This window comes from Neopelma chrysocephalum, unplaced genomic scaffold (genome assembly GCF_003984885.1).
Source record: "Neopelma chrysocephalum unplaced genomic scaffold, ASM398488v2 Primary Assembly neopelma1_42, whole genome shotgun sequence".
NCBI lineage: Eukaryota > Metazoa > Chordata > Aves > Passeriformes > Pipridae > Neopelma > Neopelma chrysocephalum.
The window spans coordinates 8593734-8618051 of NW_020897700.1; the positions used below are offsets into that span (position 1 = coordinate 8593734).

The following is a 24318-nucleotide window of genomic DNA, read 5'->3' on the forward strand; positions in this document are numbered from 1 at the left end:
CAGTGATGACAGGTAGCAGGTCTGTAACCCAGCTTTGTATAGAAGAACCCCCAGGCAGTCTGGCCTTGCAGACATCATGGGGGACTTCACTCGCCACTGTGGTAAGACAGTTATGGCTGCTCTGGTAGCTGCAGTGATTTGGAGGCAGACAGGAAATTCCCACTGCTCTCCCCATGTCTTGGGAAAACAGAGATTAACATCAAACCACTAGAAAGAAGTGACTCAAATGCTAAAGAATATACTACATCCTTGGTGCAGACAGGACGTTTCATTTCAGAATGGATGGGCTCTATCTTACCAACAGTTTTCTCCATTTATGTACATACTCCCTTACACACACACACACACACAGGTTCTCTTCATCAGACAAGGGTTGAATGACAGAATGTTAAGAATCACTCCTATCTCTTTTTTCCTTGTTGATATTTTTAAAACAAAAATCAATTAAATTTATGCATCATTTACAGAAGATGTTTTTAACTCAGCTTTTCTACACATAACTACAAGGATAGGGAAGGTAATGGTTCTGCTGCACAAAGAGGGAATAAAAGCTCCCAGTCTCCCAAAGGATAATTTACTCCACACTCCCCAAATTCCAAAGTAAGGTTTTTCTTGCAAACAATACTTAATAATCTGGATTCTTCTTTTGTGCACAATTATTTCACTGACAGAATTTGCTGGCAGTATAAAATGTAGGAGAATATTTTATTCTGTATATATTTTGCACCTCTTTCACTACATTAGAGTTTAAGGCTTTGCAGCATTTACAATACTTTATGTCCCCAACACAATGCGTACCCAACTGCAATACAAATAAATAATTACAATAAGAATACAAAGGCATTTTCTCTTCATCTGTACACCAGGCACTTGAATTTAGGTGAAGTCTGTGCTTGTCAAGACTTGAATTTCTGGTCGTGGAGAAGTTATTGACAATACAAAGGGAGAGCAGTGTTGTGTTGGGATAGAGAGGAAGAGCCAAGTCCAAGACTTACCCAGCAGAGGTCAGACTAAACCAAATCTTCACCATCATTATGGGTCTTAAGAAATTATCCCTTAGATCCTCCCCACTGTTCCCCTCAGAATCATACACCAAGTATTTTTATGATGTGACAGATACCTAAGAATTACTCTAAGAAGCAATTTAAAACAGCAAAGACTAAATTTTGTTGGCCAAAATACTCTTGAAAAAGACTAAGACAAAAGCATCTGACACTAAATACTTGAAGAACTCAGTATTATTGTTGGGCAAAAATGTATTAATTCAATGAAATAGGAATGAAAACTCAATGTAGCAACATCAACAAAAGACTGTGTTTGGTCTTCAAGAGTATATTAAATGAATTTTGCTCAGAGATACAGAGCATAGTAAGTTGTGAAAATATAGATTCATGTGAGTATTTAGAATGACAAAGAAAATCATGAAGGATCTCGAGTTTGGGAGTCACCTGTCCACAAGATCAAAACAAAAGCACGTGATTTAACCCATAGCACAAAAAGCAAAAGAAAGACAGAAAACACTTAAAACAAGACTCATGGAGATAGAATAAAGTAAGGCTACCTTATGTGCTCATATGCATGACAAAGAATCTACATAGGCCCCCACAGCTTTCAATTAAGAATGTAAAAACACTACAAAAGATGCAGGGTTTAGTATCACAGTAAGCTGCATTGAAATAAACTAAACAGTACAGAACGAACAAAAAAAGACACAGAAAAGTTAAAAAGTGCAGAAACAAATATGTCTGTGTATTTGTAATATGTATACATACATGCAAACGTGCATTACTTGTTGAATAAACTTTTCTTTCACAGTCAACATAAATGGGGGGGAGGTTCAGAGCAGGTGACAAAGATTTTAGCACAGGTAAGGTGCTCAGTAACACTTCTTATGACAGTTAATATTAGAATATTGCAGACTAAGCTAATTATACCTGAACATTGTTTAAATCAAGGGGTTTGATGCATCAGTCAACACAAAGTATGGTAAGCTGCAACACTGCATTTTACAGGGGAAGACATCAGAGCTGTTATGTGGTCACTAGCTTAGGTACCTAAGGAAGTAAACTGTTTTGACTTAGGCAGAGTTGGTGAGCAGTGGATTGTTTATGTTTAAAATGTATAAATTCACAATCCAGGGCACCTTTCTTGTTGCAGCACAGACATCCAGCACATTAGGTTATGCTCTGGTCTCCTCTTGTTGCTGCCTAATGGAGAATGTCAGACTGGTGAAGGCAACTTTGGATGTCCTCTGGGCTTCTCCCCTTGCCCTGCTCTGGGCTCTCAGGAAGGTTTAATTACAACTGTCTCCCTGAAGCTCAAGCATGCAGAAGTCTTATCCCGGAATATACCTTCTTTTTTCCGAATAGTCACCCTACTTAATGCTTGTGCACTGTCCTCTAAAGGCACCCCTAAAATTGCTTTATGGTCTCTGCACTGACGGCAGTTTTCTCCAGGCAGATCACAGGCTTAAAGAGCTGCACCTCTATTCCTCTTGCTCCACATTAAGGGGACAGATGCAGTCTAAATGTTTTCAATGACTATATTTAAAGCAGGACTACAACTGGTTTGCAACCTACCTGTATTGATATTTAGACTTTGATTGAGGGTTGCTTTCAAGTCTTGGCTGACTTGACTATAGAAAGTTGAAAAGAAAACTGCTCACTTCAAGGTAAATGTATAACGCAATACAGAGTTCCCAAATCACTGCTGCATTATTATAGGGCATACAGTTTTATCTGTATACCACATGCACAAAGCTTTTAGCTCTGATTAAGAAAGAAAAACATGGTCATGTAAAAGATACTGCAGGGATGCCAGAAATGGGTCTTTTCTAAATGGAATCCGCATCATACACAGCTTCTTTAGCATACAACTTCTGCAAAGGTGGAAGTGACTACACGTGATATCCTAGAGAAGTAACTTATGAAGTGTTATATTTATTAGTCCAGCAACAGTTTCAAATGAGGATGAAAGGAAATAGAAAACGTGCTGTGAAATGACTAGTAAATACTACTGTTACCCTTTAAATACCTCTTCTGCAAAGCCAGAATCAATTACAGTGATTGCAAAAGCTGGAGAAGTCTCCCTCATGACCTGAAAACTGTCTACTAGAACTTGAGATGAAGTCAAAAGGGAGACACAATACATGTCATGAAAACAAGACAGACACCACCACTGCTCCTCCAGACATGGCCCATTCATCTGGGCATCTCACAGACAATTTTTCTTCTGTCTGCTATGCCAGCCACCCTTGTTCTATCTCCCAGCTAGTGATTAATTACACTTCAATGCAGCAATTCATCCAAGACATACCTTTAAGACAGAAAGACAGTGTGGGAATCTTATGCTTTGCTTTTTAAGTGCTTTCCTTTACCAGTGAACCTGAAAGTAGTAAAGCCACATGGTATCAAAAGATAGTATTTTTGACTGCTGAAAGACATCCAAGACCTTGTAGCAGGGAGAAAAAACCCCAACCTGTTATGCATCTTCATACTAACTACTTAGCTGTCACTGAATACTTATCGCAACATATATATAGTTCAATGGAAGTTTCCTCTATGGAAGAGAAACACTTTCAAATCCAAACCTATAACACACATTATAAAAGCAACACTGTTCTGCAACAATGTATGCTGATATCCCAGCTTAGTTCTGGCTGCACTTTGCCAGCCACGGAGCTATCTCATTGTATTTTGCTTTTCCAGTCCAGAATTCCTTGTACTGCTGCTGTCACCACTTTGTCATCTTCCTCCATGTTCTTTTTGACAGCTCGTGTTAGAAACTGGCCAAAATGTGAGCCTGGTTTAGACAGGCAAGTTTCCTCACTAGTACAAAGGCAATCTTAAAGCCTGCCTTAGTAAATGAAACTTATGATAATAAGAAAATAATGAGAACCATTCTCATGGGCACATCTGAAATCTGGTGCTAGCTCTGAGATGCAGCCCTGACTAGCTCCAGCACAGGTCCACCTCAGGAGGCAAATTACACAGGACTTGAGAATAGAGGTTTTTCCCCCTTCTGCTTTGTTTATTCTTGCCAATGACGCTATATACTTTCTTGGGTTATGCCACCAACCGGTCACAAAACTGCATAAAAAAAAATGAGAACAAAGACACAGAAGTATTATGTAATAAATAAAATCAGTATTTTTGTAACTAAAGCAATAAATGGCTAGATTAACAAAATACTCTTTAAAGTAAGGTCATTAATGACAGAATGGGTAGTCCTTGAATTAGCAGTGCAGTTTATTTTAGCATGGACTTCAAGCTTTTGCTTAAAGCCGATGTGATCTCAATGTACTATTCCACAATTAAATTAACAGAATTTACTTTGATTTAAAAAGCATTGTTTATGCACAAAGATTCAACTCCATTTGAGAGGAATAATGTATATTCACAAGGAAGAGGCTGGATTACAACCACCTGGGATCCCTTCCAATCTGAATTTTTCCTATGATCTTGACACTCAAGGTGTTCAGTCACATGCCAATTTGTACAGGCTATTGGGATGATGGGGGGCAGGGTCTGGAATTCAAGACCTTCACACTCCTATTTGAAATACATGAGCTCTCCTGCCAAACTTCAACAGTCAACAGCGATCAGTATCAGGTCTCAAATTTGCCAACTCTGATATACCTGTATCCTGTGACTCATACCATCACCTTGGATGTGTTAGCAACAGCCATTCAATTAACAAAAGTGCAAAACATGGCCTTAATGCCATCAACTTATGTATATTTTGAATAGAATATTATAATGAAAGAATCAAAAGTCAAATCTAAGTTGAGTTCTTGTTATCTTTCCCAATGCATCTTTAGATTTTGCTAGTGATGCTCTGGGGTTTGTGCATGTTTTGGATTTTCTCCTTTGTTTTGTTGGCAGGACGAGGGAATTCCCAGGGCTGAGACTGGTGGAGAAGCAGTGTTCCCAAGGACTGTACAATGGAGCAGTGTTTCCTAAAGTAGGTTATGTGAAGGATGAGCAGAAAGGCATCAAAGGGAGGGGTGACTGTGGAAAATATGGATGATGTCATCCTCAGGATAAGCAGATCTTCAAAAATACATGGCAGTAATTTATTTTCCTAGTAGGAATTATGCTTCCAAAAGTTGGGAAAGTGCAGACGTATCCCAGTGTTTCCCTGTTTAACTGAATCCTTTTAACCAACTAGTTCTGGAAACATGGACAACTTGGTTATAAATGGCCACGTGTTTAGCCTTTGTCTTAAGCCTATGCCCAGATGACCCATTTTGCACATTTCCACCAAGAATAAAGTGACCTCATTTTCAGAAGTGCTGAGCACCAGCTGTTCCTATTGTGCTCACAAACTGCACTATAGGTTTCCTGTTTTCAAATTTTTGACCTCGAAAGAATTTTGAGGCAGCCGAGTGACTACATGTTCTTCCACTTGCCATATGCCTATTTATTTTAGTTCAAACACAAAAGTCCGACTAAACTACTTCAAAATCTTGAATGCACTAAATTAGAACAAGTACTCTTGTCACTGGAACCTAAATGCAACAGAAGTGAGCCACATGACCTAAAAAAAGTAGTATTTTTTGCCCAGAAGAATGACTAGATTGAAAGTCAGAATATTTTGACCTTAAACCTTAGTTTCTTTTTTCTTTTCCTTCTTTTTAATGAATGGCTTAAAAATGGGGGAACGGTAGCATCCAGATCATCAGAATTCATCAGAATTTATATTTCTGGGATTAAACTTCTTTGCTATCTGCTACATAAATTCAGGTCAACAAATTCAATTTTACTATAGATTTTGGTTAGTGACTTTTACACATCAAACATATATTTGTCTTTAAATAGTTTTAAACCATTACTCGAACATACCACTGTCACCTCCAGAAAAAATATTACATTGCTTGTGTAAACAATAAATACAATTACCTCATCTCTCCCCCAAACCCTAAGGTTTCAAATCAGCAAAACCAAGAAAAAAAACTTACCCACAAATAATAAAATTATTCACGTTAATGATTGGTGCACAACATTGGTTTTGATTTTTAAAATAAGCTGTTGTTTAATAAAAACGTAGCAAGAAAAACTCAAAATATATCAAACTCACTATGACTTCTTGTTGCATCTTTACTGAGAAGACACTGATTTACATTACGCTTGGCCTGTACAGAGTGCACTGTACAGATCCCAGTAAAATGTTCTGACTACGTGTGAGGGAAGTACCACTACTTTTGGGCACAAGCAAATGAATCCATAAAGAGACAACACATATACGCACACCACCTAATAATAAAACCCCCCATAAATATTCTCTCTCCAAATACAGTATTTTAATATTCACAGTAAATAAGCTAAAGAGCAATTGCTTGTACTTCCAAATCCAACAGGTCTTGATACCTTGCTTATGTTGATTAGTCAGAGTTCTGTTTTGATTCCCTTGTAAAAACAAACTTTGCACTTCAAGCTCTGCCTATGTTTTACGACAGCAGAAAGCAAAGTTGTGGGAAGGGTGCTTTCCTGAAAGCAGGGTCATCAGTTGGGGGCAGAGCACCCAGAAGAGGTGAAGGTGAGATAAAGGCAGGAGGGTTCAGGGTAAAGGCCAGGAGTAAAAATGTCCTGCTGCTGCACAGATGGATTTTCAACTGTGAGAACTGAGAACCAGAGATAAAGCAGAAATACTAGTAGCTCAAAATCAGTGGTTTAATCTGGTTTTCTGAAATTCTCTTCATACTTGCTGACATTTTACAGGTCAAACTGCCTACAAAAGTCACAAGAAACTATCTGAAAGTTGCTGGTAAAGTACTCATGAAGAGGTAAAAGTTTTGTTCTGGAAATAATTTCAGAATAGAGCCACTCACTGTCAGATCATCAACAGTCCTGAGATGTATGAAGGTGCTTTAGAGAACACCATTAATATATCAGTAATGCCAACAAATAAAAATGGTCTCTTTCTCTTGGTGACACTATCTTTGAAATACAATTTGCTTCCTTGGTGTGAGGAGGGTTTGTTAGTGACGTTTTGAGAAAAAATGGCTATATCCTGCAAAAAACCAGCTTGTAAGTCACTTCCCAAATCAGTACTTTTGGCTTCAGAGTTCCTGAACTGTTTCTCCATCTATACTTGTCTGGCTGCTCTTCTAAATAGCACAATTCAGCTCCTTCCACGCAGACTCCACTTTGTAAAACCGATGCTAAGCTTTTTGTCTCAAGAGTCAGGGGCATGATCAAAATTTCTAAAATGTCATATTGGACCTGAGGTCCATTTGACCAATGCCTGGCAAAGCACTGCTAAACACAGAAGGTAGCATCAAGAAGCTACAAATCAGCACTAAATACCACCAAGTTGCTGGGTTTCCTGTATCAGGCTACAAAGAAATACCTAGTTCTTTGGCTTCGTTGGTCCCAATATGGAGGAATTTAGGAATTTTTAGGAATTCTGACGCTGAATTTTGTACTTATTCCTGACTGCAATGTAGGAAGTGAAAGGGAAGAGTGAAGAGTAAGGGAAGAAGGAAAAACAGTTAACCTTTGACTAGTCAAGATGAGAAGCGCAGGAACTCAGGAGTGCTAGATTTGAAATAAAAAAGAAACCACGTAAAAGCACATGTGCTTACCATCAAGACCATAAAACCCACACCTCCACACCTTGTTCCATACTGTTGATGCTTTGAGAACCCCCAGAACACACATCCCACCTTTGATCTCCAAAGCCAGACTGCAGTATTTCCAAGCACTAGTGGCAAGGCACAGAGCATTTGCTAATGTCACAAGAAGAGCTGGCTGCTCTTGTTTGATGAACTATCCAAAGAAAAGCTATAGATCCAACATGCATTTGTTCCCCAATGCTATTCCTCCGTGTAAACTATAGCTGCAATCACAATGGAGACATCTTCTATAATCACAAATGTGAGGACAAGCAACATAAGATTCCAACTTTTGTGGTTCACACACTATAAGAAAAAAAATCTCTGCCATTTTAAACTATACAGCAAACATGAACTTCTCATCTGAACACAAGCTACAAAAGCAGGTTATGCCTTTTGCTTTTCAAAGAACAAAAGCAACACAACAAACCCACCCATACCAACAAATTATGATTTCTAGATCTCTATAAAAAAGCCATGCCTCGATTTACTCTCACTGCTGCTCTGAACTGGTTTCAAGCATCTTTTACAAGTATTCAACACAGTAGCAGCCACGAGACATTCAACAAATTAGCTTGCACTACTCCCATCCTTTTACAAATGCTTGGTCAGATAGGCTTGGCGGCAGGCCATCAGCTCCTTGTGCAGAGGGCCTCAGAGTCCCACCACCCTGCTCCTGACCATGGGAACAGCAAACCCACTGTCATCCAAGCCCTTTCTGGCTGTGACAAGAGGGGGGCATAGGATTTACACTCATATAATGTAAGTATTTCTCTACAAAAGACTTACAAAAACAGCCAAAATGAGATGCAAATGCTAAAGAGAACATTTAAGTGCAACTACCAACACTGCCTTTGCAATTAAACTCATTAGACTTTGGCCTTTTCCTTCTGTGTCTTCAGAAGGACATTGTGTTATTTTTATGTCTTCAAAGATAAAAGTAGTCAGGCCAAAAAAAAATACCAAAAATGCTCACACATAAAACCCAGGTGCTTAGCATATTTCATTACCACACTGACTTCAAGAATACTGAGCAATTTAAACCTGTGAGCCACTTGGCTTTAGCTAGAGATAAGTGCCTGAGATAAGAGAGGTATAATTGTTCAGTGTAATACTGTAGCATGTTTTATATAAACATTTGCTAACACTGCACTTCATATATTTCATTTCAGCATTGTGAAGTGCCGCTGAATGTTCCAACTTTATTTGTGGCCCGTTCCGTTAATATTTACACATCCAAGGTTCCCCTTGATGTCAAATTAAATATACCATCCAAGCTTCAAAGAAGAAACAGGCACTTATGCTCTGCAACAGAGAGCAAGAGAGCATAGCTACAGGTTTCTAGCAGTTACCCAACTTATTCCTCTCCACTGCTGAAAGGGATGGGGGAAAATCTGAAAGAAATTTGTCAATTTGTTAGTGAAGAGAACATTAAATTAGGATACCTTTTGCACTTAATAAAATGCTTTGTGTTTAACTGCAATTTTTCTATAACCTAACTATACAGTAAATTAAAAGCTATGGAAGTTGGGTTCCCACATAGAAGACATGTTTGTAGACTTTTTGGAGGCTCTGGTTTCATGATTGAATGTGTGGTGTGGCACTGCTGTCCCTCTTAGCCCTACACTCTCAGTTCTTCCACATTGTTACTCTTGGACAGGCTCAAGCAAACTTCACAGAGAGGAAGGAGTCTCCAAGGTCTTATGTTCCCACAAGTTTTGGTGATCCATCACAAGGTGTATTGAAGAAAAACTGAAGCCAAAGCCTTGACATAAAATGAGACATCAGAGTATCTACAAGGGAGAAATCATCTATGAGAGAAAGAGATGGAAAATGCAGCTCACAAAGACTTCCTGGCTTTTTTTCACTTTAATAGCTAGTTGTGAGTAACTACTGGGGAAAGCCCTGTAGCCTCCACCCAGAGAAATCTCTCATTGAACACTTTGCTTTTCTGCCTGCTTTTCTGCTGCAAAATCAAGGGGAAGGGACTGCCATATTGCAACGACAGCAAGGTGCAGCTCAGGATCGTGGGAGGGAAAGATAAACTCTATGATGTCACACCACAGCATATTTTGGCAAGGTATGACATCTCACCACAAAACCTGGCACCTTACCTTGATTTTAAGATAGTCTGCAAGTAATACTCAACAATAGCAACTTCACACTCCAGTTCTTCCCCTCCCCTCACTTACATGCTTTGGACATAAGTGCTTCCACCCGAGCACCAAGAGGGGGTAGGTCTCTTTCGCCAATGTGCAAGCAGGGGATCACCAGCCTACATGCACATGCGAGACCAGACTGAGAGCACCACTGCCACAGCAGTGGCACTGTTCATGTTAATGACAGCTACTGCAAAGACAGGTATAGTATTATTCCATGTCAGCGTAACTATCTCCCTTTAAATCAGACAATTAGGAATTCATGGACACCACTAACAAATGTGGTGGGACTAAAGCATGCTGATTTTCATACTGCAAATGATCCTTGGTCTCCCCTGACCATCATCAAGTTGCCTGGCTCTGTCTAGAGAAACTGTTGTACTGTTGCCTGCAATGGACTCAAAGGCCTTGCTTTTGCTCTCACGCTACAATAAACTAGCAATAACTCAGTTTAAAAAAATCAATAGAATTGTACTGGTATACAAAGAAGAATCTGACCCCATGCTCTATTAGGTCATTTTTAATGACCCTACAATTAGAGAAACCAAATTAAACATTTAACATTTGACCTTTGCTGCTGCTTCTAGCTTAGCTAATACAGATTAAAACGACACGTTTTTTCAAGAGTTCACAAAATAAAGTTTTGAAATCCTGTAAGGGATTTGATATGTACTTATTGTGCACTAGAATTTAAAATGCTATTTTTTTTTATTGTGGAATAGCAACTTCAGACTCTAAAATCATGTACTTTGGAGGTATGCTGATCAAGCACCCACTAGTGCTTAATCTAAAATTAGATTGAATCACGGACTGGAGTGGACAAAAGTCAATCTCCTGTAAGAACCTCAGTGATACAACAGTGGTTAACAACACTTGTGCAAATGAAACAAGAAGTGACAAATTCAAAGACAGCTGAGAGTGAATCCTTAATCATTTTTTTTAAATTGAAGTCTATTATTAAAATTTCAACACTTTTAAAATAATTTTTACTGTTTTGCATCTCAAATTTTTTACCATTTGCATGTTTTTCCAATGTTTATATTTTATTCTTGCTAGGAAACACATCTGCAACACCAATTACAATTACTAACAGCATGCACAACTAAATTAAACACCTGCAGATGTACACAAAGCATAAATAAAACACACTCACATTGGTATACAACATAGTCTCCTCAAATAAAATACATTAAATGGATGTGCTCTGATGTTACATTAACAAATAATATATAAAACCTTCAGCAGAAGGGTGGAGATTAAAGAGAGCAGTCTTAAAAAGAACATAAGTATAAAGTAAAATGATATATAACCAATATGAATATATTATGCCACTCAGCACATGCAGTACAGTTATTTTGTACATAAACATCAAAAAGATGATTCCCATGAGCATCACTGAATGTGAACAGAGGGTCCCTTGAGTGGGCTGGACCATGTGCAGTTCCTACACAGACCACCTCTGGAAGAACCGCCACATGCAGTTGTCTCCATCCACATCTACACAACGCACCTGAAATCTGTTTCAGAAAACATTTCTATAATGCTGGTCTATGAATTGACAGGGCTTGGGGACATAATTTTCATGGATACTTTGGCAGCTCTGCAGAGAGCTAGTGGTGACTGGACTCAGCTCTACGTTCCACCACTGTTTTCAAAAGCAGACTTTTTGCTGAAAATATGGATGGGGTCAGTTCAGGTCCATATGAAAATCCAGGTATGTGGGTTTTTAAACCTGTCCAGTCCAATTTATCAGCCTCCAGAGATGTTGAACATTTGGCTCCTGCAAAAGCCAGCACTTTCAGTGAGACACCCAACGTGTCACAAGCTCAGGAAGCCATGCTGGAAAGTTATGGCCTTTAGCTATTAGCTGAACCAAGATTAATCTTGTAAGCCAGCCAGTGCCTCCAAGAAATGGAAAGGGGATACCTTGGAGGCATGAAACATTAGGATCTACTTCTGCAGCGTTTTCTCAGGTCAACTCTTGTCTTGAAACAGCAGTTCTGACTTACTAATAAGCGGGAGACTTAGAAACAACTAATGCCTTGGCACCAGATCCTGTTTGCAATTTGAATCAGTAATTGACATTTTTGGAATGTCAAGCATCGATATAACAAGAAACTCCTGCTTAATGCAAGCCTTTCATCTAGGTATGTGTCACCTTCAAGATGAGACAGCTCATGAGACCCAGAATTCAGAGGGAAAGGAAAGGAAGGAACTAAGAGAAGAAAACTAAATGAAAGGAGGAATAAGCTGAATTACAGAAATTATTAACAAATGCTTCTTTCATGACTTCAGGAGAGAATGTGTGATGACACGAATCCTATTAATATCCCAGTTACAGGAATGTGGAATGTGTATGTTGTGTTTGGAGAGATGGGATCAATGCTGCTTCATGACCCAACAGCTGATCTGCTCTTCCACCACCAAAAATACCAAGAACCTCAAAACTTCTTCACATGTGTGCATAGTCCTCATTAGCAAAAAAAGCCACAAAACAGGATAGGATGAGACCTAATGCAAGTTTAGTACTGAAAATGTACACAAGGTGAGCAGTTGTCACTCCCCAAACAGTCTGATGTCACACAGTAACCTGCAAGTGAAACATGATGAGGACTGTTAAACAAACTGAGCCAGCTGGAGGTGGGAAGCATGTGGGGGGAAGCACCACACACACTTGCTCTCTCCTTCCACTTCCTTGGCACCTGTTTGTGGTTACAGTTGGACACAGCAGAGTGGGCAAGACAGACCTGGATCTTAACTGCCACAGCCACTCTTAGGTTCTCACTTATGGTAAAAAAAAAAAAAAAAAGAAAATTTTCTACAGTCCTTCTAGCTCTTGCTGGAAAAACATCATCCAAAACTGTCATTGCATGGCAATGTATACCAGAGCAGGTTTTAGATTTTTGTTTTGCTTCCTGCTGGTCCGCCATAACGAAATAGCCCTCCCAATGTTATGCACAGCAATCACATACATGCATCCATTCAGGAGTACAAAACAGGTTAAATGCTCTGATCTCAAAAGCTGGGTTTGATATTTTGCTATTAGAGATAAAACAACACTTCCCAAGGGCAGCTGTGCTGTCAGACAATTATAATATACCTAGAATTGACAAAGCTTGGTTTGACACCAACTCATGAGTAAAATTCAATATTGACACCATTTTGTGTGCTTTCTTATTGCTCGATACACACTATCCTGTTCAACTACCACATTACTTAGTGAATTAATTACAATGACAGAGTCAGGTAGAGCTTTTTACCTCAACTCTTTTAACTTACCTTTTCATGATTTAACTCTAAATGCAAGCTACAGCGAAACACTTCATTTTACTTAAATACATTGTTTGTGGGTGTGAAAAAGGGATCACTGAGAGCATAAAAAAGGATAACCATGAAAAGCCAAGTGTACTGTACTGCTACATGGCTATTGCTGTATTTGGAATAATCAGCACTGGGATGAAAACTGAATGAGATTATCATCTGGTAGGCAGAAAAAAAGCTGAATCAATTATTAGCCTCGGAAATGAGCTCAGAGACACGCAAGTGAAGGAGCGATGGTCCTGATTAAATGCAGCCACTTAAATGACTAAAATTGAAATCTAAGAGTGAACTGGGGAAGGTGAAGCATAATTCTTGCAGCCAGGACACAAGAACACAAGCCTGCTCTGGCAGAACAGCAACTCTGTCCATGACACCTCTTTGTTCTCCATCATTGCACCCATCCTTGTTTCTGGTAAGCCTGCCCCAGTTTCTCCAGCTGCCCAACCTATGGCCCTTCTTCAAAGGCAGACCTCAATTAAAAGGGAACATTAGTCAGCAGTTACAGTTAAGTCCTCCTCAGCTTTTCTAGGCAAACAATATGTACAAGAGAGATGGGTACATGCATTGTTCATGGAAGCAGCACTGCTGGGTGCTAAGGCTTCCCACCTGAACAGTCAACCAAAACGTTGTGCACTTTTCCCACTAAAGAACAGAATCAGACCCTGGGGCACACTATGTGCGTTCTCATGTAGAACCATCAGCACACTCACACAGAGCACAGACTTGCAACATATCAAATTTAATAAACTTACATAAACAATGTTTTACTGTGCTGCACAATGGGCAATATGGCAGACCACGTCTGATAAAAGGTTACTGCATGTGGCTCTAAAATAAACAATACCTCACATAGCAACTTCAACCTCTTGTGAAAAGAGGCAGTTAAGAATATGATATTTAAAGTGAGGGTTCTAAAAGATGCCTCAATTTTACCCTCATGGTTCCCGAAGAATAATTCTGCAGTTAAAATAATCATACAGACTGAAATTTAGACCGACTCAGAGGAAAATGCCTCGTGATTTTAGCAAAAAAACAAAAACTGCAAAATGTTTCATTTAGAGATGGCTGTATCTCTTTCCAAATTTTAAAAGTTGTTCAGAAACTGAGACTTCACTAGAGCCGGATGGAAAAAAATGCAGAAAACAATTTTGTGCATCTGTGTTCTGTGAAAACATTTCCATTCTTATGGAAACATTTCCATTTCCAAATCCATTCTTATGCAGACAATCCATGCCAATACCATTTCAAGATATATGTCCTTCAAAAAGATGTGCTGCAGACATGTCCAATTTACAGGTGGGGGTTGCAGCTGTTCCAAATTTTATGTTAAAGCCAATAAACTTCTCCTCTGAAGTTTTTGCCCGCTCTACTCCCCCAGCCAGCAATGCAGTAATTACACCTAAAAGCACACAAATCTTAAGAAAACCTTGTAAAAAAAATTTCCGTTTCATTCTGTTTAAAAAAATATTTAGTTTAAGGCTTATGTGTAGTGAAATGGGTCACTGTACAGTCCAAGAATGTAAATTCTCAGGAGACCAGAATTTAGAACATCCTATGAAAATGAAGAATGGTACTTCACTCTAAAATGCTGTGAAAATGTAAGAGGCAAAGTTAAGTACCACAATGAAATTTAGTACATCATCTTTACTGGCTTACAGAATAAACAGTCCAATTTATGGCATTTTACAATGCTATCACATATGGTCAGAAGTTCATCTTCCGAAACTAGGTCACAGGTCATCAACAGGAAATTCATAGGAAATTATGGAGGAAATTAAAAGAACACAAATGGGCAAGCAAACTAGTTTATATAATCTAGGTTCTCCCAGCACAGCTTCCTGTGTTATGATGAACTTAGCTTGCATACTGAACTTTGCCTTTTCCAGCCCACATTAAGAAAGTATTTCTGAATTGTCCATTATACTCTTCAAGCCTCAAAATGTGAAGCTCAGATTCACTACAAAGAGCCATTCATTTTTTTTCCTTAAATAATATAGCTGAGAAAGATAATTGTAACTAGAAAAGGTGTTTTGAGATCATTAAATGCAGATTTCTACTCGCTACCGGCACCTCAAGACACATATACTACCTGAGGACAGTACTCAAACACAAGATGACATTCTCATATTCCTTCAGTTCCAGCATCCCAGCCAAACTGCAGCTGCATTCTCGATCATGTCTGGGAAGGTGACAATTAGTGTCTGGGAACCTGTTCTACTTTAATGTTAGACATACTTTTCAAAATAAAACCCCAGGTCAGCGAGGGATAGGAAGAGAGAGGGTTACAGTTCATCTAAGCTCTCTGGACAACTTCTGAAGAAGCGGTAAACAGAAGCAGCTACTGCTTCCATTGACCTAAAAGCTGAATGTAACATACTGCATATACCTCTAATGTACCACAGAGAAACAAAAGTTAAGAGTAACTTTACAAGACAGACACAAAATGAAAGACTTGCAAGATGCTTCTGCTGTCTCTCTTCTTACTATCATTAAATAAAAAGACCTAATAAAAATACGATCAACTTCTCATGCATTCTTTTTCACAATACCCAAATACCTACATAAAGTCCACAAAATAAAAGCAGCTCCTCAAACACTGTTCATTCTTCCTCTACTGCTTTCACACCCTATTTAATCCAATAAAACTACTGAGATCTGTTTTTTCAATACCACAACTTGAAATTTCTAATAAATTGTGCATTTGCAGCTATCTGCTGCAGATAGCATTTCCCACTGAAGTAACAACGAACACTCCTATACTTTAAAAATTATAGGAATCACATCATCTACAATTTGTTGAAAAACAGAACTGTCTTTGGGTTGTGAGGAGTTGGTTGACAAGGTAGAAGTGATAATAGTACTGAATAACAATCATTCCACATCATTTACTGCTGGTATTATAAACAGGCTCTCTTTTTCAGCTTGCAGGAAGGCGAGAAGGAAAATTCTTAAGAACACAGTGTCATCCAAATATTGATCTGAATACAGGATTTCACTTGCAGAATGAGGACTGCTTTGTTCACACTGAATGCACCTATTTTTGGACGTCTGTTCTTACCCACAGTTACCAATTCAAGGCCTGGATTGAGAAAGGATCTTTTTTGTGATTGGCAATATTACAGTATAAAACAAATGAGACAGTTCTCCTACTGAGCAGATTACAATCTAAGTGTAGAGAACTGCAGAAACAGTTAGAAGTGCCCAGGAAAACAAAGTCAATGACTGACACAACTGGGAATACCTCCCTCATCTCCTAACTTTCAAACCCAGTGATTTTAATCTCTCTTTGAGGGAAGGAAGAGGAAAAGTTGCTATCCTTTTTATAATGAATTCAAGCCTGTTGAAAATCAAGTTTTCTTGTTTCAGTTACCTTTTGCAGACTGTTTAAAACCTGCCAATACAGTCCAGGGTTCTGTCTGAACTAGACTGCTCTACCCAACTACATCATGCTGTGTGCCCAAATATACTTCCTGTAGAGCCAGGTCTTCCTTTTTTCTTTACCCACCACCCTCCTCTTCTCCACAGTCTATTTGAGCAAGATAATTCCAGCACCTATATGTCATCCAAGAGTGAGATACAAAACAGCATCGGTAGAGCAGCCAACTTGATAAATGTGCTGAAAAAAGCAAGCCAGCAGCTATAAACAACTTTCATACCCCCTCATAGCCACAGGCAGTCACTCAGGAGCAACAAATACTGGTTTGGGAGAGTTCTGAAACATCAATATTCAAGTACTTTCCCTATGACTACTCTGGTTGCCACTGGCCTTGATAACAAAAATTCTGCAAAAACAAGTACAGAAACACACTTTCATGAGACTTTTAGAAAAGCTTCTAACCCTCGTTTCTGCTTCCTGTCCTATCTGATTCACCTGGAAAAAAAGACTTATAACTGCAAGTGTTCACTTTAACTTTAGGCACTCGGGTCTCAGTTTCAATGGTCACTATTCCTTTTCCCTCTTCTGGTGAAAATCAAACCCAATGGTTAGACAGAATTGCATGAAGTATTCATTAGACACTTCTTACAAAGGGCAACCTATATTTCTAGGCTCAGATTTACATCTACACCACCAAAACCATCAGATATCCAGTTTAAAGGTAGTTTCATCATTTAAAATAATGTAAAGTATCATGATTTTCAAGGAAAAGAACCCAAACACCATTAATATTGTATTATTTAGCAAGTCTCACACAAGCTCTAATTTAGCTCACAATTTTTGATCTCTAATGTTGTCTGGTCTCTTCTAACCATGTAAAAGCATGCTCAGGAGGATCCAAGAGTATCTGAAATTTTTTTTCAGCACTGCTTTACTTGAGTTATGTCCCAGAATTTGGATGTTGATTCTGTTTTAATGGTATTCACAGAGATATTCTACAACCTGCTATGGGCTATGAAGCAGAGTCACACTAAAGAAGCTGCCCAGAACACTGAAAAAAAACCCCAATTTTTGGAGGATTTTACAATGTGCTTAGCAAAATATCATCCTTCTAGTCTTCACACCTGATTGTACTTACACCTCTTTAAACTGTTCCAAGACTGTCACAAAGATGGTAGTTTACTCTGGGATTAACTCTCCAGCATACAAATGAAGGCCTATTCTTCCTCACAACTGAGCAGGTCACTGGGCTAACCCAAGGTGATCTGCAAAATCCTCACATTTCAGCCCCCTCCAACAAGTAATGCATTTTGCAAAGACATGGCTGCTATTCAATTCCAAAATGGCAAGATATTCAACACCCTTCAGGTTTATCAAATGTTGCCAACAGAGTATAACTTCTACACATGTGAAAGACTGGGAGCTATTTTTAATGAATCAGTACTGTGTTTGTTCTCAACGCTTGTCTATTCTTGAAAGAGGAGCTTCCTGTATCTTCAGTAGCTACAATGATGCCTAGTGAGCATACAGAAAAATTACTTGGTCACAGGACTACTGGAAAACACACCTAGAAATATGCTCAGACTGACACCCCTGTACAATTGCCAATGCCACCCCTTGGTGACCTGATCCTGGAGCACCTCTGTGCACCCCAACCTGGCCAAAGGTCCAAGCAAAGCAGCAGAGACAACATGGGGACTTCGAATGCAAGCAGCAACAAGAGGCTGGGGAGGAAAAATAACCTGAAACTTAGCCCTGCAGGGATGAGTGCTCTGAACTGAGATAGAAACCTGAACAGGTCAAGGTAAGACAGGCACACACACAGACTTCTGTTTCTTTCTTATATCCATTCCTCTTTGATTTTACTTCTAATGCCATGAAGAAAAAAGACACTACGGATCCCCTTGCTCATAGGTCACAATGGCTAGGGAGAGCAACAGGTATCCAAATGCAGTTTGGTCAGCTGACTGCACAAGCAGTGCTCAGGACACTGTCCACAGCTTGGACTAAAAGTAAAGCCATGGATATGCAGAAAATGTCTTGGTATCTGGTGGGCAAGGACCAGGCACATGTGTGGCATAACACACTGGCATGGGCACAGCACTGTGAGTTCACACTGCACATGCAACCACAAGAATGAAAACCAGGGTTCTACAGAAGGAGAGAGAAGCTTGTCTTTTGTTCTCGTGTAGGCAAGAAACGGTGGGGGGGGACAAAATGAACTAGAAACTGTGCAAAAATGACTGGTCCATGAACTTGCACCAAGTCTGTGGTGTGAAGACAGAGCACACTTACACGCTCCCCCCAGATGAGGATGCAGTGAAAGTTCCTAATTTTCTGTCAAGTTAGTGGATGCTGCAGAGGCCAAAAGGGACTGGTAGACACAGTGAGCTCAGGAGCAACTTTCCAAGCAATAAAGTAAGCATAGCCCCTCAAGCAGCTGAACAGAGTGACCCACTTGGGTTCACCAGGTTAGCACAGACTAAAGCAAAGGAGATAGAGCAGGAGCCAAGAGGCAAAGCTAGTCCTGCTAGCCATTGACACCTGCATATTCTCAGTTCTCACTGTCCTAGCAATGGGTCTGGCTTAAGACAACCTAAAACTACTCAGAATTCAGGGAGGCAAAGCAATCACATCACTGTTAAGAAGATGAATGGGAAGGTGTTTCTTAATACCACACTGAGAGAAAAAGAAGGTGATGCAATACTGATTATTCCATTAAATATTAATTACAATACAGCTACTTTCAAGCTAGAACATATTCCTTTAGATAACTGAATTAAGGGACAGGAGAACTGAACTAGCTTCAAGGCTTTGCATGTATCTGTCATTTCTCAATTATATTAAACTGAGTTCTTCAGATCACACATGGTTATCTCCAAATATTAATTTTTAGAATTAGAAATTGAAGCTTAAAAAAATATTCAGGACCCTTGAATTTTCTCAAATGGCTCCCAAGAGCCTTCCTACTGTTCAAGGAGCTTGAAGAGGCTGTCCTAGACCTTTCATCAAATATCCCTGAAAGAGAGCATGAGGATATCTTTTCCTCCCACAAATTTTAATTTGCACATAGATACCATCAGTTGGATAGCAGTGTTACACACTTCTCTCCTTTCCCTTCTGCTTTAACTTGGTAATCAAACTTCAGTAACAGCAGGCAACACATAGACTGAATTTTACCTTTCAACTTTGGAGGACTGAAACCTCCGCAAGGAAACTGTATGCAAAGAGCAATAAAGTAACTGCATACTTTTCAGAAGGTAACCTTCAAATGAGCATGCTCCGGAGTTAGTTTTTTCCATCGTAGAAAGCTCTTTAGATGTTCCTTCATGCTGTGTGTGCTAGACTGTTACCCTACACCACCTCCATCTCAAACTGACCCGATACATCTGCAACACCAAAAACTTCAATTGAAGTAGCTCAAGAAAGGCTGCAGAAAAAGTTCTTTCTTTCAAGAGTGCTACTCAGTTCTCGTAACATTTAACGGTCTGGGTCAATCACAGGGTGCAGTTCCTCTCTCTGCTAAAAAAAAATCCGGGATTTGCCTTTGTTATTTAGAAGGGGGGGGAAAAAAAAGAAAGAAGCTTCCAACATTTCAAGAGCTATATGTATTATTTCATGTGACTGTTTGGAGGCCTCCTAAGTTTCATTAAGTTTTATCCTGTTTGGCAGTTGCATATGATTTCTTTATTTTCCCTTGAATTAAGCAGCAATCTATCAAAAACTTCCAAGTATATTTCCCCTTTTTCAGTAACATGCATGAATTTTATTGGACTCAAACTTTTCAATGTCTCTTTTCACGCAAGGTCAAAGCTCTACATTGTTGTAATTTTCTTTTTCAGTGTTTTTTCTCCAAGACAGTCCTCCACTGGGAAATTAATATTCTGCATGAACAATGAACTCCTTGCATGGCCTTTGAACCTAGTGGTTGCTAGGAGGCCTAAAGAAACCCTGGAGTACAGCCTATTTAATAGCATGTATCAAGAGATTATTCAGCAGCAAAAATGTGTGATTTTCTAAATTGTCTGCTTTTCCCCCTCCTTACTTCCATCTCTATTCATCTGTCAAACAATCTTTAGATTTCATATGAATTGCATCTGCATCAATTTTCTATAATTATGGGCAGTTTGTTCCCTGAGTACTGAAAATGTGACTGGCCAGCCACCAATGCTGCTTCAAATCAAGCAAATATCAAACTGGTCCTTACTCAGTTTTACTGAAAAGGCTGCTTAAAATCAGGTATGCTTCACCACTCTACCATGAGGTTTGCACTTCCATTATAAACATGTTCTGCTTAGACACTGTATTCTTCTCAAATAAAACACCACGGCATTAGCTGCAACACCATTACTCAGTATTTCTCTGTGCTGAAAGAAATATAGAGATGCTTCTCCATGCTCCATTGAGGCATACTTGTATATTAACTTTCAAGCTTCTCAGCATCTTACTGAACGTTGTTTATCTGCTTTTCCATATTTCCTTAAGCACAGTAATTGAGGCAAAACCTCAAGGTTTCTTTCCCACCCTCCACCCCCACCCTAAACAATGAGGCATTTAATTAAAAGAGAACCACAACAATGCTAATGGTGATGAGGTTAAATAGTTGGATAAACAGAATGCAGCCTTCTGAAAAGCCCACGTGTTTCAGGACACTTTCTCCCCTACAACATTCTGGGTGAAAAAGAAAGTATTTGTATTCCTGATCCCTACAATTTTTACGCCAGAGGACTTCCTATAGATTTCCTGCAAGGAAGAGAGTTTCCTTCAAATAGTCAGAAGCGTTTAGATACAGCAGCTATTCCTCCCAAAACTAATATTTGAAAAGGCAGTGGACAAGGATCCTTTAAAATTAAATGAATGTGGAAACTATCCATCAAGAGAGAACAACTGCATTTCCAGATAAAAGCCTATTAAGTTGTTGTTTGGGTTAAAAAAAAAAAAAACAACACAAGAAAACCTCAACAAAAACAAAAAACATTTGCTGATTTCAATTTTCAATGTGTTTCTCCCTCCAATAACTTTAGCAAATTAGTAAAACCAAACATGACATTTGTCCTTCTTCTGCAGTTGTTGCAATTGGAATCAATGAGCTCTATATTCATAAACAAGTATTCTGAAGGTCTGGAGATTACTTCAAAACATTCGTAACAGATTAAAATTCTGTGCCACTTCCTACCCCCCAAGGACACAGGTATCTGGTAAAAAATTCAGGGTGACACATCTGATTCTGCAGATTGCTGGTGTTTGTCTGGTTGGATTGTACCAATTTTGCCAAGATAAAGCTTTCACAGAGCCAGATTGCTTCCCTGAAGAATTGAAAACAAGCAAAAACCACACTGCTTGGCACAAAAAGCTCACGTGAGCTCCTCTTTTCAGTACAGGTTTCCACACTGAAAGAAAGGCCTAAAAGTACCTACTTCAACAGAACTGACACAGCGTATCTTACAGTGGGAATATGAGGACATTCACACAGAACAACAAAAATCTTCGCAGTATGGACAGATTCAGCTTTCCAGCCCCTTTCAGGTCTTGCAGCACCAACGAAACAAATCAATCCCTCCAACACCACAATCATTCAGCCGTTCAAGCATAAATTATCCTTGTAATTTCCTCTCAATATGTGACTTCCTGGGAAAGGGAAAAAACCAGAGCACCTATTGCCAAAACAGCACAATATTCTTATATAGGCAAATTTTTCAATAAAATGCATGTTATTTTCCTTGTACACAGACATTAAAGAAATAACAGTCAGGAGACATTTTTAAAACATGAGAAACCAATCCTGACTAAATAGATACATTTATTAGGGCCAGAGACAGGAAAGTGAGCATATAACTGACAACCACAATTTTTGGCTCAACCTTTGTAGTAGAAATGGGGAAGGGGGAACAGAGTACAGGGCTGGAGACGTTTTCAGTAATGCATAATAAACACCTTTCTCCTTTAAAAGAATCTGCCTACTCAACCTAAATTGAGCCTCAGAGGGAAAAACGTGCCTTCGTGATAAATTGGCATTTGCCATCATAATAATGAAACGTTATGTCCTATCATCACAACAAGCAGGCAGCAGAACAACAAAGGTTTCCAGGATTTTCTGCCCCCGGTCCCTTCCCGATCAGCATATTCCCAAGTCTTCTTTTGGGTGTTTATGAAATGTCTTAATTCCAATTCCATTAAGATGCATTTCAGGATGGAGCAGATTTCACTAACAGTACTGAGGCTTTCCGAAATCTCACCAGCACTCTCCATCGGAGGCCAAGCCTCTCCCTGATGACTGCCTTTCCCTGAGCTGTTTTTTGTTTTGTTTGTGCTTTCTCTTTCCCATGCACAAACATGTTGGTCCATTATTTCCCAACAGCCTTCTTTGAAAGCAACTAACAAATGAATATACGTGTACGTGTGCGTTCCGCCACATACACAGGTCTAGTCTCCTTCTACACCTCAAAAAACAAATGCAAATGTGTTTACAGTCATTTTCACCAACGCATGCTTTGCCATTGCAGAAACGTGCAGCCAAAACCCAGAGAGCCTGTAACAAGGCAAGAGCATTTGCAATCACAGGTGACCCTTTTTCTTTCCAAAATGGAAAAACACGAAAGCCCGATAAGTTAACTAGAGTTAACTGCATTTAAAGACGAATGTGTGGGGCAGCAGTAAATATCCAGCACATGCTTTTACACAAAAGGGGGGAAAGGCTCCATGCTCTGCACAGCCGGTCATTTTTATCTGCCCTTCCACGACAGAAAGATGCAACCGTTTATCTCGTATATTTATTTCGCTTGACTAATAGATTTTAAACACCATATTGCGAGGACCCTGCTGTGAATCTTGCAGAGGTACAAAATGGTGGATGTATGCTATTTTTTTTTGTGTGCATTATTCATAACAACTCAGCCTCCCGATCGCAGGCTCCCCTCCGTACCCACCAACACAGCCTTCCCGGCCAGACACACATTCCGCAGCAGCCTCGCAATAAAGCTCCCTCGCATACACAAATTATGTTACAAACCTGATGTCATGTAGCCCCGTGATGCCTGGGAAATAAAAGCTGGGGGGAAGTGCTTGTGCAGTCGGTAGTCCTTCTCGCTGCGGGACCTCATGCGGTCTGAGGCCCGGTCGGAGAAGTCGGAGCTAGGCCAGGCCCGCCGCAAGGTCGTACTCCGCGTCTTCTTCATGCTGAGGATGCCCGAGCCTGTTCCTCCCGCCGCAGCATGGGTCAGGGGTGCGCGCCGCCGGGCATCAGCCTAGCGCGGCCACCGCCGGGGCGCAACCTGCGCGCATCTCGCCGCTCCCTCTTCTAGGGCGCCAGCCGCAGGTCCCTTCCTTTTTTTTTTTTTTCCCCCTCGAATGATCCAATTTTACACACGTCCCACAATGCATTACACTTCATTTGCAATCGGTCCGGCTTACAGCTCCCAGATTTGCGTGGAGGAAAGGCACGTTATGTGGCTTCTCAGGCAAAAAAAGGGGGGGGGAGAGGGGGAAGGCTGAAGGGGGGCTGGGGACGAGAGATGTGCGGCGTGGGAGCTCGGGGGTCCCGAACAATGGCCCGATTCAGCCCGGCCGTGCTTAGCCAACTGTGAGCCGCGACACAAAAGGCCCAAACAAACGAGGAAAACCCGGCGGCCGCCGACTGCGACCCCGACCGCGGCGCGCCCGGCGCTGGGGAGGCGGCGGCAGCTCCCGGCGCGGCGGGAGGAGCAGCGGGAGGAGGAGGGAGCGGAGGAGGAGAAGAGGGAGGGCCCGCAGGCGCCTCTCTCGGCCGTGGGACCAGCGGATGCAGCCGCGACCCCCCCGCGCCGCCGTCGTCGCCGCCGCCCTCCTCAGGCCCGCGGCGCCCGGGCGGC

At 40.3% G+C, this 24318-nt stretch overlaps 1 protein-coding gene across 2 annotated transcripts in view; it reads right to left on the reverse strand.

The window, feature by feature from the left end:
• The window catches only part of STOX2 (storkhead box 2), a 149483-nt gene that overhangs the window by 49052 nt on the left and 76113 nt on the right, over positions 1–24318 (reverse strand). The window contains exon 1 of one of the 2 annotated variants that reach the window (XM_027676638.1): positions 23481–24117. The exons of the other annotated variant lie outside the window; for it this stretch is intronic. Coding sequence (XP_027532439.1) covers positions 23481–23646 — 166 coding nt within the window. The 5' untranslated portion in view covers positions 23647–24117. Of the gene's footprint in view, positions 1–23480; positions 24118–24318 lie in introns of those variants that run through there. 2 annotated transcript variants of the gene reach the window in all.